Source organism: Schistocerca piceifrons, chromosome 1 (assembly GCF_021461385.2).
Source record: "Schistocerca piceifrons isolate TAMUIC-IGC-003096 chromosome 1, iqSchPice1.1, whole genome shotgun sequence".
NCBI lineage: Eukaryota > Metazoa > Arthropoda > Insecta > Orthoptera > Acrididae > Schistocerca > Schistocerca piceifrons.
Genome location: NC_060138.1, coordinates 334,929,676 through 334,947,339, shown reverse-complemented (window position 1 = coordinate 334,947,339; position 17,664 = coordinate 334,929,676). Strand labels below are relative to the sequence as shown.

The 17,664-nt window shown below is 44.2% G+C and overlaps 1 protein-coding gene across 1 annotated transcript in view; it reads right to left on the bottom strand.

Annotated features, from left to right (window-relative positions):
- LOC124795837 (protein scarlet-like) overlaps window positions 1-17,664 on the bottom strand; it is a 345,562-nt gene that overhangs the window by 58,832 nt on the left and 269,066 nt on the right. Inside the window, exon 3 of the mRNA XM_047259923.1 lies at window positions 6,227-6,380. Within this exon, the coding sequence (XP_047115879.1) occupies window positions 6,227-6,368 (142 nt within the window). The 5' untranslated portion in view covers window positions 6,369-6,380. The remainder of the gene's footprint in view (window positions 1-6,226; window positions 6,381-17,664) is intronic.

The following is a 17,664-nucleotide window of genomic DNA, read 5'->3' as shown; positions in this document are numbered from 1 at the left end:
TAAATTTCCTGGCAGATTAAAACTGGGTGCAGGACCAAGACTCGAACTCGTGACCTTTACCTTTTGGGGACAATTGTTCTACCGACTGAACTATTTCTTTTTCCTAGAAGGAAAGGGAGGCGTGGGTGTAAAGAGGGCAGGGGTCGCAACCCGAGGCCTGGCCACCACATCCCTTTCTCACCCTCCAGGAACCGAGGAAAGCGTAGGGACCATCGTTTATTTGCTTATTTTTCTTTTCGTTCTTTTGTTTTTATTGTTATTTATTTATTTTTGTCATTAATACCGCCGAAAGACCGGTGTCACGCGAGGAGGAGGACGAAACATGACATCAGACTAATTTTGACTATCAACGTAAAGTTTTTCCGAGAACAACATTCCGATTACAAGTGATTATATCGGTTCTAAGTGTGGAGGAGGCAGAGATCAGTCATTCATGACAGGAACACCACAGCTCTAGGGTGGGTTAAGGAAGACACTACAGAGGACATTGGAGAAAAATTGTCTGTATTTTGGATTGCGGACAATTGCACAATGGAGTTAATTAAGAAACTGCCAAAAGTCAAGGATACTTTTCTCGCCATCAGCAAACAAGTAGTGCACTGCGTGTCCACAAATCCACTTCACAAGAGTTCGTCTTCCCTTGCGGAAAGCATCCCGCGCCCGGAAAGAGGAGCAGTTGAGTAGGTATCTGATGAGGACTCGTATGGGTAATTAGGGGCAACATCTGTCGAACCAAGAACCAGACACCTCTCGCCGATCTGCACTCCGGGCGGTGCTCGTCTGCGTCCATATCGTCACAGCTGACACACAACAGAGTGTTTGCGAGGTGATACCTGTGAAGGCGTGACCGACATACTTGCTTCCCATTGACAGTAAGATACCATACAGACTGGACGTCAGTGTCAAGATAAGGAGCGCACACCGACCACCAAACGGCACGCCAGTCGACGTGGAGAAGCTTCGCCTCAACCACATTCGGTGACCTGTGCTGCTGAAGGAAACCATAGGTAGCCTTTGTGGATGTCAATTGCGCCGGCAGTGTCACAGTACTGACTTAGCTCAGTTCAAGGAAAAACTGGCGGAAATAAAAGAAGGGCGGCGTGACTTCTGAAAGTTGGGTAGGTGCTGAGAGAGCGTGTGGTGCAAGGGCCTCCAGCAATAGGCTGGTAAGGCACGTAGGACTACGGCACCGCAACGTCATGTGAGAGCCAATGAAAAGGGCTACCACTCTGTCAGGCACATGATACAGCCCCAAACCGCCCCTGCACCTCGGCAGGGTAAGTGTTTCGTACCTTATCTTGAGCAGCAAGCCGTGGAAAACAAATGAACCCAATGCCGCTAGCATGCGGCGGGCCATTGATGGCGAAATAGGAAGTGACTGTGCCGTGTGGGGGATACGTGACGCCAAATATGCATTTACGTATGGTGTGCGTTGCGGAAGATCGAGTGCTCGTAAACGGTGATCAGAGCCCAGCTCGTAGTTGTGAAAGTAGACGTCGGCAGTTGAGGGCAATTGTCCGCCACAGATCACTTGGAAAATCGAGTCCTAAGCATCGGAGAGTATCAGCTACACGCAAAGGAGAAGTACTGTCCACAGGAAGTCCCACACCTGTAGCCGCCGGCCGGAGTGGTCGAGCGGTTCTAGGCGCTACAGTCTGGAACCATGCGACCGCTACGGTCGCAGGTTCGAATCCTGCCTCGGGCATGGATGTGTGTGATGTCCTTAGGTTAGTTAGGTTTAAGTAGTTCTAAGTTCTAGGGGACTAATGACCTCAGCTGTTAAGTCCCATAGTGCTCAGAGCCATTTGAGCCAACACCTGTAGCCATGGCGCTCGATTTGCGGTCGTTAAGGTAGCTACCAGAAGCTTCGCCGTAGGTGGTAACCCATGCCAGTGACTCCCTGACCTCAGAACAGCTAAGAAAAACGATGGCGAGATCATCTGCATTTGTAGTGCCGCTGAATACATGGTCACCGAGATATCCCAGAGAGGCGTTGATGGAGACCGCATAACAACGGTTCCATGGCGAATGCATACAACAGCGCAGAGAGCGGGCAGCCTTGACGCACCGATCGACAGATCGAGATGGGAGGAGTAAGATGGCCGTTGTAGAGTACACGAGACGTAGCTCCAAGAAGGAGACCGGTTACGACGCCGACGGTAGTATCGGGGTAGCCCATATTGCGGAGCACCATTTCCAAGAAGTCATGATCGACTCAATCAAACGCCTGGCTGAAGTCAAGAGCTGCCAAAAGTCCAGGAATACGACGTGCGTGAGCAAGAGCGATTATGTCCCTATATCGACAGAGGGCAGTGCGGTTGTTATTGGTACTTCCCAAATAAGTTTGATCGGGGGAAACCATGTACCGAGCTGTCCATCTAAGTCGCGCAGCCAATAGCCAGGCGAAGATCTTTGTATCGCTATTGAGTAATGTCAAGGGGCTGTAATCTCATATCCGTGAGGTAGAGGATGGGAATGACGAAACCACCGAGGATACCGTCTGGACCGGCACGAAAGATGACATAAGGTCCTGACAAAACTCCAGTGTATTGATCCAAATAATCAAATAGTGTACAATTTACACATGTGATATTGGACAAGTCAGCATACATTTTTACAAGTAATTTTTACAGTTTTAATCGTTTCATGAAAGTTTGTTCAATTTGACAAGAAGATAATAGATATCACGTTGTACTTGCGCTTGTTAGATTGGTTCTAACTTCTTTTTACTATGTGTTAAAATGCAATGGAACGTGATAAGAGCAAAATGGGAATAAATACAGACCAGTATGTCACATACTTCAAGGAAAGATGCGCTATAATCAGGCTTAGGTGATCAGTTATAAAGAAATTAATTGACATTTATCATGTTTTCCAAAAAAATCGTTTCTTGTGTAAAAGATTTGAACCAAAAGATTTTTTTTTAATTTGTGCATGAATCCTCTTGGTACTTCTGTTATTTCCTATTCTTTTTTTTATTTCTGCAGGTAAGTTATTATACATTCTTATCCAAATATGTTGAACACTTTTTTGGTAGCAAGCTGTTCTGGACTGAATAATATGTAGATCAGACTGCCGTCTCGTTTCATTGCTATGAATGTATTAATTTAATAGTAATGGGCTGTCTTTGCTTAATAGGTAGGTTTTAACAAATGATATAATACTATATACACTACTGGCCATTAAAATTGCTACACCACGAAGATGACGTGCTACAGACACGAAATTTAGCCGACAGGAAGAAGATGCTGTGATATGCAAATTATTAGCTTTTCAGAGCATTCACACAAGGTTTGCGCCGGTGGCGACACCTACAACGTGCTGACATGAGGAAAGTTTCCAACCGATTTCTCATGCACAAACAGCAGTTGACCGGCGTTGCCTGGTGAAACGTTGTTGTGATGCCTCGTGTAAGGAGGAGAAGTGCGTACCATCACGTTTCCGACTTTGATAAAGGTCGCATTGTAGCATATCGCGACTGCAGTTTATCGTACCGCGACATTGCTGCTCGCGTTGGTCGAGATCCAATGACTGTTAACAGAATATGGAATCGGTGGGTTCAGGAGGGCAATACGGAACGCCTTGCTGGATCCCAACGGCCTCGTATCACTAGCAGTCGATATGACAGGCATCTTATCCGCATGGCTGTAACGGATCGTGCAGCCACGTCTCGATCCCTGAGGCAACAGACGGGGACGTCTGCACGAACAGTTCGACAACGTCTGCAGCAGCATGGACTATCAGCTCGGCGACCATGGCTGCGCTTACCCTTGACGCTGCATCACAGACAGGAGCGCCTGCGATGGTGAACTCAACGACGAACCTGGGTGCACGAATGGCACAACGTCATTTTTTCGGATGAATCTAGGTTCTGTTTACAGCATCACGATGGTCGCATCCGTGTTTGGCGACATCGCGGTGGACGCACATTGGAAGTGTGTATTCGTCATCGCCATACTGGCGTATCACCTGGCGTGATGGTATGGGGTACCATTGGTTACACGTCTTGGTCACCTCTTGTTCGCATTGACGGCACTTTGAACAGTGGACGTTACATTTCAGATGTGTTACGACCCGCGGCTCTACCCTTCATTCGATCCCTGCGAAACCCTACATTTCAGCAGGATAATGCACGACCGCATGTTGCACGTCCTGTACGGGCCTTTCTGTAAACAGAAAACGTTCGACTGTTGCCGTGGCCAGCACATTCTCCAGATCTCTCACCAATTGAAGAAATGAATAATTCAGCTGATACCTAAAGGCCCCTCTTGACTACAAACAATTTGTCAAACTTCACTAGTTGGTTAAATTATTTGGCAGTTTGTGTTTGCTTGACGTGTCTAAGAAACATTTTGTTTAATTGATGATTTGATAAGATGTCGGATGTTGTTCGTATTGATATTTCGCCACGCATGTTTAGCAAGAAAGTGTTTTCATTTCAGTTTACCTCAGTACAGCGTGGATTTCCACTATTCAGAATATGGATCAAAACAATAGACCACTGGAAGTTATTGAAATGGTACAAGTGCTGCGTGTTTCCTAGCCATATATTATACTGAAAGGCGTTAAGAAATAAACCAGTATTCCACACACAACATAAAATTGGGAGTGCAATGAAATCTCAGTAACATTTCCTTTAGCAGATTTTCTGTCAATTTCAACCTTTCCCTGGACCAGTGTGTTGTTTTCTTTTTCTTCTTAATCCACAGTGCTAAATTCATTGCAAGAAATGCTCTGTCGAAACTGATAACTATTTCCAATAGTGTCAAAATACTCCATGACACGATACACACAGCACGAGAGTTGCTTTAAAAGTGAGGTTACATTTATTAAACTTACAAACAATCCCGTTGGAGGAACGTCTGCAACTGAGTATTATAGCAGAGGTTGAAAATATCGGTTCACTTGCAAGGTTTCAAAAATATTATATGGAACTTAGTTTTTGTTTTTTTTTTTTATTTTTACTACTGCCTGTAAGCACTATTATTAGCTCCGATCTCTTATTTTTAGTATTACACCTGCGTATGGGCATGTAAGAACCGGAAACTGGTCGTCTTTTAAATAAAAAGCATTTTACAACTGAAGTAGAACGGCCTTGCCAGAGTGGAAACACCGGTTCCCGTCAGATCACCAAAGTTAAGCGCTGTCGGGCGTGGCCGGCACTTGGATGGGTGACCATCCCAGCCGCCATGCGCTGCTGCCATTTTTCGGGGTGCACTCAGCCTCGTGATGCCAATTGAGGAGCTACTCGACCGAATAGTAGCGGCTCCGGTCAAAGAAAACCATCAGAACTACCGGGAGAACGGTGTGCTGAGCACACGCCCCTCCTATCCGCATCCTCAGCTGAGGATGACAAGGCGGTCGGATGGTCCCGATGGGCCACTTGTGGCCTGGAGACGGAGTGCTTACAACTGAAGCGGAATTTTCAGTCTCTGTTATTAAACTTAGTTGGTACATGAGCATGCTTCTTTGAGAAACCGTGGGTAGGGATAGCAAATTTGACAAATAAGTTTGATCGTTGGTTGGTTGATTTTTTTTTGGGGGGGGGGGGGCGGAGGGGACCAAACAGCGAGGTCATCGGTCCCATCGGACTGGGGAAGGTTGGGGAAAGAAGCTGGCCGTTCCCTTTCAAAGGAATCATCCTGACATTTGCCTGAATCGATTTAAGGAAATCACAGGAAACCTAAATTTAGACGGCCGGACGCGGGTTTGAACCGTCGTCCTCCCGAATGCGAGTCCATTGTGCTAACTACTGCGACACCTCACTCGGTTGATCGTTCACAGAGACCTTAAAACTGCATCTGAATTAGTCGAATGTTTTCCAGCAAGCGATTGTATCGTCTGTTTTCATTCAGTTGTTGCCGTCACTAGCACCTCCCCAACCGCGCGACAGCCGCAAACGACGTAACCCCCTCTGATACCACTGCCCCCCCCCCTCCCCTTACCATCTGGCCTATGCAGCACAGGCTACATTTTTTGTGCGCACTTCAATGGAGAGACATCTACGGGTACCATCTGTAGTCCAGTCTATGCCAATGAACGGGTAAGTTGGAGTCTGGAAGACAGCAGTTATCGCTGCCCCGCATAAATCACAGCAAGGCAGGCGGAAGAAGAGTGAATGACATTGGCTGTCAGCCGTTAGTGAAGGAGGATTCGCAGAACGCGTCATAGTTGGGTCGCCTTCTGACGTGAAGCGCACTGTAGGAGAGGCCTGCAGATAGCTCACCATTGTTGAGGATCTGCACGCGGTCATACTGGAGGCCCTTCCAGAAGGGCTGCTTCTGACGGCGCCGGCGCACCCACACAGACAGCTCCTCCCATGACAAGGTCACTCCACTCACCTTGTTGAATCCCATCGACAGTTCCATGTGGCGCACTGCCTGCAACAGAGGAAGCGGCACCCATTAGTGGCATTCGTGCAGTATTTGAAGCAATAAAAAGCGATTTGTATGTACCAAAAGTAGAGATCGACGGGCATATAGTGGATGACACTGTGTGTGAAGTTCCTGGGCCGGCCGTTGCGGCCGAGCGGTTCTAGGCGCTTCAGTCTGGAACCGTGCTGCTGCCACGGTCGCAGGTTCGAATCCTGCCTCGGACATGGATGTGTGTGATGTCCTTAGGTTAGTTAGGTTTAAGTAGTTCTAGGTCTAGGGGACTGATGACCTCAGATGTTAAGTCCCATAGTGCTTAGTGCCATTTGAACCAGTTTGAAGTTCCTGGGCATCCAGACAGATGACAGACTTTGGTAAAACCAGCATGAGATTAAGGTAACCAAAAGGCTCAGTTCTGCGTGCTTTGCACTCAAAAATGTCTCTTACCGAGTAGACATGCAGGCGGGATCAGTAGCACACGACATGCTTTCACTCCGTTTTATCCAGTGGTATAATCTTCTGGGGCACTACAGCTAAAGTGAGACAAGTATTTGTTCTACAGAAGCGTGCAATAACAATACTGTGTAATGATGACAACTGAAAAGCTATCAGGGGCCTCTTCAGGGACGTAACTTTCACTTACTTGCCGAAAAAAATGGTTCAAATGGCTCTGAGCACTATGGGACTTAACAACTGAGGTCATCAGTCCCCTAAAACGTAGAACTACTTAAACCTAACTAACCTAAGGACATCACACACATCCATGCCCGAGGCAGGATTCGAACCTGCGACCGTAGTAGTCGCGCGGTTCCGGACGGCAGCGCCTAGAACCGCTAGGCCACCGCGACCACTTGCTGAAACATGTACACCCTAATGGTATTTCTGGCTAATAACAAGAGTCAGTTTAGGATGAACGCAGCAATTCTCAACCGAAATACTAGAAGTCGAAATAATTTCTATGTGGACTATGCATCCCTCTCAAAGTTTCAGAATGGAGTTTTATACAGGAAAAGGGATCCTGCGAACAGCTGGAAGACATGGCTCTAGAAGAAGAGACGTCACAGCCCTCGAACAAACTAACGTAAAACCCGCGGCAAAAACGCTGAATGCAAGTGACACCGTAAAACCTCCAAAGATCCTACATCAGCAAATATAAAACAAAGCATGGGTATCGAAAACCAAGATGTGGCGCAGGATTTCAGTGGAAATGGAATTTGGTAGGGTGTTGTGTAAACGTGGGCTCTTAACCAAGTACTGTGTTTTATTAACAGCACTTAATTATTCCAGAAGGCATGCACAAAGAAACAAGCCAACCACTTGCGCCCAGTCTCGCAAATTTTTAAACTTGTAATATATCGATATAAATTTGATAAAAATAATTACTCGTTTCACAATAATAACACGCCTATAATTTGAAAGACGCATCAAAGAACATACAACAGAAGAAAACTTAACGTAAGATATATATGTGTTCATATCATTCACAAGAAATATTGCTACGCCCCACTGAAACTAATTTTGCAAAGGGGGCACAAATAATTCCGCGGCAACAACAAAGCACAACGGATATAACAGCACATAATTATGCATACCACCAAAACTTTAATCACACATCAGACAGACGAAACGTGTAAACAGTAGAATCTTCACTGACACAGGACACTAACGTACAATGAAGGTACGTGAACTGGCAAAAGATTCATTGAGGCTTATCATTAGGATACAGTTTCATCATGCCACAGCCTCGCCATGTTTTATTAAATCAAGTAAAAATGCGAGTATAGTACAATCAGAACACACCATGGGTTTTCCATGCTTTTTCAATTAAAGTACAATTATATCAGCGGAAAAATTCTCCTGTTGGAGCACAAAAAAAGCAAATATGTTCCTCTTTAAAAGACTCTGACAGGAAAGTGGGGAACCGGCAGCCTGAACCCTCACTCCACATTCCACACCAAAAATTTTGGCGTTCGCGCTCTTTTAACACAACATTCTAAATCCCTTTAGCCAGTCTCTCGTTGTAGTTAAGCTTTTATTCTCAGCATCTCCCTCTCACTTCCACTGTCTATACACATCTCTCTCCCGCTATCTCCTTTTAATCCAATTGATTTACAGCATCTCCCACCACCACTCTCTCCTCTCTCACTTACACTGTCTCCTTTTGTCTTTTTTCCCACTGCCATTGTCTCCAGTATACCTCGGCACCTCAAAATTTCTTGGGGCCCAACATATTTTTTGTCCTATACCTGCAAGTTTAAAATTTCGGTCCAAATTTTGTCCTCCCCTAAACCTATTTGTTAAAGTTCGGTGGTCTGGGAGGTCCGGACCGCCCAAGCCTATATAGGGTCTCCACTCATCTCTAATTTCCACTGTCTCCTCTCTCTTTTGCTCCCTCTGCTACTATCTCCATCCATCTCTGTTTCCCTTTTACCGCCACTGTCTCTCATAGGCCGTCAATATCTCCTCTCTCGTTTGCTCCCACTGCTATTGGCTTCATCCACCTCCTTTTCTCTTTCATTGCCACTTTCTCTCTCCCATAAATAAAAGAAATATAAATACTACAACGATGGATTGATATTACGAACAGAAAACAACATTGGCGGGAATACGCGTACCAACAACATGAGAAACTGTTCTCGGAGGTAGAGGAACGATACCCTTTGGATTTTTGCTATGACTTATTCTGCTGACACTGGGGATTATTTATCGTTTTTCAAATGCGCGTCTCGCCGCCAAATAAATTGCTTCCTGGACGACATGTATAAAGAGCAGAAGTCACTAAAATGCGATGATCAGCTGTTGTCTGCACATGGTAACTTCTGAACATTTCAGCAGTAGAGATCAAACATAAATAGTGCAGGGCTCGACAAAATAAATATGCTTTTAGACTTCCTCTTTTAAACATCAAGTACACATTTTTTTAAAAATGTGAGCCATTTTTATCGCCACAGTAATGCTCAAAGTTACGTTTCTCGGGTTTGCACTGAAAGTATACCTTATTAATATTTTCTTCTAAAGATTATTATGTAATAACTGGAAAAGGCTTGTTATCAGGTAAACGTGCAACTGAATCTGCTACGCTATTCTTCTGTATTTCTAGATTTGTAAAACACGTAAATAATAAGAAAAAACAAACCCTCAGTATATATTTGTAATATGGTATAAGGCACATATGTTCGTCACGAAAGAGCCAGTGTCGCCGTTTAAAGCAGTGTGTTCATTGTATTAACAAAATGGAATGAAGGAAGATTAGAATTTTTCCAATCGTCACCCAAATCGTAAACGACGGAGCATCGGCTCAAATATGCGAGTATAGGGACAGCATTCGTCCCTTTTTGGAGGGACCATTTCGACGTTATTGCCAAGTTCGGATAATTCTCGGTGATTCAGACAAGTTGTAAGTAGGCTGTTTAGGTTTTTATATTGGTGACGCCACGTAGCGCTCTGTATGAAAATCACTGGCTGTGCTGTGTGCAGTCTGTGGCTGGTTAGCATTATTGTAATATTCGCTATTGTAGTGTTGGGCAGTTGGATGTGAACAGCGCGTAACGTTGCGCAGTTGGAGGTGAGCCGCCAGCAGTGGTGGATGTGGGGAGAGAGATGGAGGAGTTTTGAGAGCAGATGATCTGGACGTGTGTCCATCAGAGACAGTAAATTTGTAAGACTGGATGTCATGAACTGATATACAGGGTTATTACAAACGATTGAAGCGATTTCACAGCTCTACAATAACTTTATTGTTTGAGATATTTTCACAATGCTTTGCACACACATACAAAAACTCAAAACGTTTTTTTAGGCATTCACAAATGTTCGGTTTGTGCCCCTTTAGTGATTCGGCAGACATCAAGCCGATAATCGAGTTCCTCCCACACTCGGCACAGCATGTCCCCATCAATGAGTTCCAAAGCATCGTTGATGCGAGCTCGCAGTTCTGGCACATTTCTTGGTAGAGGACGTTTAAACACTGAATCTTTCACATAACCCCACAGAGAGAAATCGCATGGGGTTAAGTTGGGAGAGCGTGGAGGCCATGACATGAATTGCTAATCATTATCTCCACCACGACCGATCCATCGGTTTTCCAGTCTCCTGTTTAAGAAATGCCGAACATCGTGATGGAAGTGCGGTGGAGCACCATCCTGTTGAAAGATGAAGTCGGCGCTGTCGGTCTCCAGTTGTGGCATGAGCCAGTTTTCCAGCATGTCCAGATACACGTGTCCTGTAACGTTTTTTTCGCAGAAGAAAAAGGGGCCGTAAACTTTAAACCGTGAGATTGCACAAAACACGTTAACTTTTGGCGAATTGCGAATTTGCTGCACGAATGCGTGAGGATTCTCTACCGCCCAGATTCGCACATTGTGTCTGTTCACTTCACCATTAAGAAAAAATGTTGCTTCATCACTGAAAACAAGTTTCGCACTGAACGCATCCTCTTCCATGAGCTGTTGCAACCGCGCTGAAAATTCAAAGCGTTTGACTTTGTCATCGGGTGTCAGGGCTTGTAGCAATTGTAAAAGGTGAGGTTTCTGCTTTAGCCTTTTCCGTAAGATTTTCCAAACCGTCGGCTGTGGTACGTTTAGCTCCATGCTTGCTTTATTTGTCGACTTCCGCGGGCTACGCGTGAAACTTGCCCGCACGCGTTCAACCGTTTCTTCGCTCACTGCAGGCCGACCCGTTGATTTCCCCTTACAGAGGCATCCAGAAGCTTTAAACTGCGCATACCATCGCCGAATGGAGTTAGCAGTTGGTGGATCTTTGTTGAACTTCGTCCTGAAGTGTCGTTGCACTGTTATGACTGACTGATGTGAGTGCATTTCAAGCACGACATACGCTTTCTCGGCTCCTGTCGCCATTTTGTCTCACTGCGCTCTCGGGCGCTCTGGCGGCAGAAACCTGAAGTGCGACTTCAGCCGAACAAAACTTTATGAGTTTTTCTACGTATCTGTAGTGTGTCGTGACCATATGTCAATGAATGGAGCTACAGTGCATTTATGAAATCGCTTCAATCATTTGTAATAGCCCTGTATATACTATGACTTTTGAACACTATTAAGGTAAATAAATTGTTTGTTCTTTATCAAAATCTTTCATTTGCTAACTATTCCTATCAGTAGTTAGTGACTTCAGTAGTTAGAATCTTTTATTTAGCTGGTAGTATTGGCGCTCGCTGTATTAGTTTGAGTAACGAAGATTTTTTTGAGGTAAGTGATTCATGAAAGGTATAGGTTATTGTTAGTCAGGGCCATTCTTTTGTAGGGATTATTAAGTCAGACTGTGTTGCGCTAAAATATATAAATTGTGTGTCAGTTTAGTGTTGATCAGAATAAGTAAAGAGAGAAATGTCTGAGTACGTTCAGTTTTGCTCAGCTGTTTGAAAAGCAAATAATGTAAGAGGTTTATTAGCACAGTCAATTATAAATTTTTCTAAGGGGACGTTTCAAAGTAACATGCCTTTGCACCGCTAGAGAACTGGACAGAGACTTGGCAAGGCGTAAGATGTTCGTTTGTATAAAAAACTGTGCTTCCACTTTCGGAGGAACTTGTTTACACGTAATCCAGGTGACGAAGGCCGCGACTGGTGGTCATATTACACGCAAAGCACATGCCCGTGGGTGTTGTATACTCGAAGGCGCCGGTCTTCAGATTGTTGGACCGCAGCGTGCCTTCGCCAACGAGCGTTTGGTTTCCTTGTCGAAGGCGAAAACGTCTTGTGAGTCTGAGCTTCAAGTGGCCTTTTGCCAATAATTTGCACGGATGTTTCTGCACGAGAGAAAACGAGCCTTAAAAATTATCATAAATACAGTGGTCAGAGCCATAATGGTTGCATGAAACACTGCACACCTATACCAACAGTTTGACATTATTTGAGAATCGAAGCAATTCAGATTTCGACAGTAAAATGTGTGTATTGTGTATTAGAGGTATGACTTTTTGCTGATAAGTCATTTGGACGAGAAAGGACAGAATAGTCTAAGAAGGCAAAATTTTGTCTCTTTTTCGTGATCGGAGTAGAACCTTCTACTCTGAAGTAATACATTTCAGTACCTTAGCTGTTTCGGTTCAGGATACTAAGAATGGTTGCTGTAAAAGTTCACGTATTTTCATATATGGTTAGTCACTCTGCACTGTTAAAGTATAAATCGGACGATAGGGTACGGCTTATAGCCAGCAAAATATTTCAGAAATGTGGGCAAGTGATACACACACGAAAAAAATGGTTCAAATGGCTCTGAGCACTATGGGACTCAACTTTTGAGGTCATCAGTCCCCTATACCTTAGAACTACTTAAATCTAACTAACCTAAGGACATCACACACAGACATGCCCGAGGCAGGATTCGAACCTGCGACCGTAGCGGTCTCGCGGGTCCAGACTGTAGTGCCTAGAACCGCACGGCCACTCCGGCCGTCACACGAAAAAGGAAATGATCAAAAAATGTAAAAGGTAGTAATCATGTTTTCATAATCCTTACTTTTAAACCGTTGACGAATGTCACACCGACGATTACATAAGCCGAAATGAGACTGCGTCGGAAAATTCTAACGAGATGGCTCCTAAGGCCTCTCTCGGTTCGGTAATTCCGTTTCCCTTTCGTCTTTCTTCTTCTTATGCTGTTGTCTCATTTTGCAGCATCCGCTCATCGTCAACTCGTCCATTATTTTCTCGTTGCCGGATGCCCTTGCTGACAGCAGACCGCCATTGTTATGTAAGTAGGGGATTATTATCTATCTGCTAATCGTGTAAACTCTGTCCTGTGTGTTTTCTCGCTTAATGCTTCTGCGACGCGGCACGATAACGGCAATATTCCAAACAGGTGTGCAAAGCAGCTTGTGGGCCACACCCAGGCTGGGTAGTTTTGCCGTCCAACGGTTAGAGTCGGTGCACGCACTCGACCTGTTTCTGGTTCGCACTATGCGTCAAGCTATACATGAAAGCTGGTCGCCCATTTCAGTGATAACTGTATCAAGTTTGCTCGACACCAACGATACAGCTACATTTTCTCTGGCCTTTCGAGGAAATATTGTTAGAAAAGGCCCTACTATGCAACATGGTTACGAAACAAAGCCTCAGCTAAAATGTGCGTTTACATCGGTGCGCCTTGCGCCTGTGTTTGCCTCATACGTAAGAAGAGGCATCCGTGTACGTGTACATTTCTTCCTCGATATGTGCACAAGCGTGATTACACACCCAGCTAGACACAACCACACACGCCGTTCTAGTAGCCAAGATGTCTTCTGTGCAAGCAACAACTGTCGCCGCTGCCTGTATATTCTGAGACAAAGACGAATTGTAGAAATAAGCGCAAGTACTGGGATAATTAATATCTTTGGTATGTGTTTATGTGGTTTAAAGTGAAATATGATAGGGAGTATTTTGTTTAAAAGCTTTACTCGTGATTTCGAGGCAACATGCAAAATACAGAGACGCTACATCAGAGGCGGCAAGGCTGGCTTTGAATTCTTGCTATCGGAGATAATGACTCCAGTCTGTAGTTTCAGTTCAAGGTATCTACAGCATCGAAATCTAACGTATTCCCAGAAGTTCCCCAGGCTCTCATGAAAACCCTCAAAAACCACATTAAGTTGATCACCATTTAACGTTTCTTTCTCTCGATAACGAAACACTTATTCGATGCTGAACGTTTAAAGTCAGTAGTTCAGTTATTTTCAACATGCAACACTTTGGGGTTGTACTGACTGGAAGCACTGAAAGGATAAAAAAATTATGTTAGTCGAATCCCGTCAGAATTGGTTTCCTTGTGTGTGTGTGTGTGTGTGTGTGTGTGTGTGTGTGTGTGTGAGAGAGAGAGAGAGAGAGAGAGAGAGAGAGAGAGAGAGAGAGAGAGAGAGAGAGAGAGAGAAGGAAGCTGGACAAAGCGTTCTGCTGAAGCATGAACAATTCATTCGCGCCTCCACATGGTTCTAGCATGGTTGTAGAAGCATCAGTTCTTACTAGAAATTTGCCAGCCGAATGGCATGTCCTTTCGTGACCAATCAGTTAGTTCTGCTGTTACTGTTTCTCTGCTGACAGCACAATACTCCCCGCCTCCTTTCATACTGACGGGTCTGTCTCTCGTGACATCTGGTGGTCAGTTCCCGCATTACATAAGCGTGTCCAGACACTTTTGACCAGATACTCTATACAGGGTGGTCCATTGATAGTGACCGGGCCAAATATCTCACGAAATGAAAAAACTACTAAGAACGAAACTCGTTTAGCTTGAAGGGGCAAAGCAGATGGCTCTATGGTTGACCCGCTAGATGGCACTGCCACAGATCAAACGGATATCAACTGCGTTTTTTTTAAATAGGAACCCCCATTTTTTATTACATAATCGTGTAGTATGTAAATAAATATGAATGTTTTTGTTGGATCACTTTTTTCGCTTTGTGATAGATGGCGCTGTAATAGTCACAAACGTATAAGTACGCGATATCACGTAACATTCCGCCAGTGCGGACGGTATTTGCTCCGTGATACATTACCCGTGTTAAAATGGACCGTTTACGAATTGCGGAAAAGGTAGATATCGTGTTGATGTATGGCTATCGTGATCAAAATGCCCAACGGGCGTGTGCTATGTATGCTGCTCGTTATCCTAGACGACATCATCTAAGTGTCCGGACCGTTCGCCGGATAGTTACGTTATTTAAGGAAACAGGAAGTGTTCAGCCACATGTGAAACGTCAGCCACGACCTGCAACAAATGATGATGGCCAAGTAGGTGTTTTAGCTGCTGTCGCAGCTAATCCGCACATCAGTAGCAGACAAATTGCGCGAGAATCGGGAATCTCAGAAACGTCGGTGTTGAGAATGCTACATCAACATCGATTGCACCCGTACCATTTTTCTGTGCACCAGGAATTTCATGGCGACGACTTTGAACGTCCTGTACAGTTCTGCCACTGGACACAAGAGAAATTACGGGATGGTGACACATTTTTTGTACGCGTTCTATTTAGCGACGAAGCGTCATTCACCAACAGCGGTAACGTAAACCGCCGTAATATGCACTATGGGGCAACGGAAAATCCACGATGGCTGCAACAAGCGGAACATCAGCGACCCTGACAGGTTAATGTATGATGCGGCATAGCACATAGCTCGCGTGCCGTTGAAGCGGTACTGAATAGCATATTTCATGACAGGTGAATTGGTCATCGAAGCACCATACCATGGCCCGCACGTTCACCGGATCTGACGTCCCCGGATTTCTTTCTGTGGGGAAAGCTGAAGGATATTTGCTATCGTGATCACCGACAACGCCTGACAACATGCGTCAGCGCATTGTCAATGCATGTGCGAGCATTACGGAAGGCGAACTACTCGCTGTTGAGAGGAATGTCGTTACACGTATTGCCAAATGCATTGAGGTTGACGGACATCGTTTTGAGCATTTATTGCATTAATGTGGTATTTACAGGTAATCACGCTGTAACAGCAAGCGTTCTCAGTAATGATAAGTTCACAAAGGTGCATGTATCACGTTGGAACAACCAAAATAAAATGTTCAAACGTACCGACGTTCTCTATTTTAATTTAAAAAAACCTACCTGTTACCAACTGTTCGTCTAAAATTGTGAGCCATATGTTTGTGTCACAAAGTGAAAAAAGTGGTCCACCTAAAACATTCATATTTCTTTACGTATTACACGAATATGTAATAAAAAATGGGGGTTCCTATTTTTAAAAAAACGCAGTTGATATCCGTTTGACTTACGGCAGCGCCATCTAGCGGCCCAATCATAGCGCCATCTGCTTTCCCTCTTCAAGCTAGACAAGTTTCGTCCTTTGCAGTTTTTTCGTTTGACGCTTATTTCGTGAGATATTTGGCGCGGTCACGATTAATGGACCACCCTGTATATTATCGTTATTACTGTTATTATTTATTTTTTATAATAGTAAACACAACAAATGGGATCACTTTGTTGTTCATATCTTATCTCTAATCGGATTTTTCCCAAGCGTCTTGGAATGCTTGGCTTAGCAGCAAATAATTCGTTCAGACAGAAGTAATATAGCTTTTTACAGTTTACAAACGGGTATTTCATAAGAGTCAATGATTTTTAACTTCCCACATCGACCGGGGCCGCTTTCTCCGGCTTAACGCCAGAGTCGCTGTACTGCGATTTTGTACCTGGTATGTTGTTCTAGTTTTTCTCGTCGATTATGTTGTCACCTGGGATGACAACGTCAATAATCCACGCTTTCTTTTCCTCCACAATGGTGATGTTTAGCGACTGTACTCCAGTATTCTATTTATCTCAAGTCGGAAGTGCCACAATAATTTGCCAGTTTCGTTTTCGACCATTTTCTCTGGACTGTGCTCCTACTACTTCTTTGCCATCGGCAGATAGTACTTTTAGCATAAGTTCTAGTGGATCATTTGAGTCATAGCATTGTGCCTCTGCTTGTAATGAGTCTGAGCGATATTTTTGCAACAGCTCAAGATGCCGCCCACTGTTTACTCAGCTCCCTTGTGGCATCTGCACTTTGCAGCTTATGCTGATTTCTCGATTCTGAATTGGATGGCATTAGTTCTGATGGCTGGCTCCTGTGCAACACAAACCAACCTTCACTTTCCTTCTTCAGGGTTCCGTTGGTCATCAATGCTCAGGCTTTTAGCTTAGGAACTTTATTATTATTATTATTATTATTATTATTATTATTACGGGCGATTGAACGCTATCGGAAAACTATTATATTTCAATCTTCGGAGTTTCCAAGCGTCTCTCATTTTCTCTCCGTGCCTTTCTTTCTTCAGTCCATTTAGTTCCTTGTCTGGTGTTGACTTCATTCTTTGAAAATACTTCCATTAGCGATTTTTTTCAGTTTCTGTTAATGTCTGATGGGGTTATATGAACGTTTTCTAAATTCTATGTGACCTGCTATGATTTTGAATTGTTCTATGTACGACGCAATTTTGTGTGTCAATATTGTTGCTGGAAGTCTGTGGATATGCCAATGAAATTTCAATCTTTATTTTCTTATCTCTGTCACGAGATTCGATACTTTTTCGGTTGTTTTCGGGATTGTAGTCTGTATCCATCTTCTATTCTCTTGGGGCCGAGCAACTTTCTTAGACCTTTGCCTTTTTCTCTTAGTATATGTTCCTCATAAACTTTTCCGTAGATTGTAAGCGATTCGCTAGCGTACAAGACATACAAGACTTAAGACTTGATAACTATGTTATAGTGCTTGATTTTTGTGTGTATGGGCATACATTTTTTGTTGTAGATGTAGATTTTATCGGAAGCTCTCTTAAGTCGTGCGATCCAATTTTCAGTG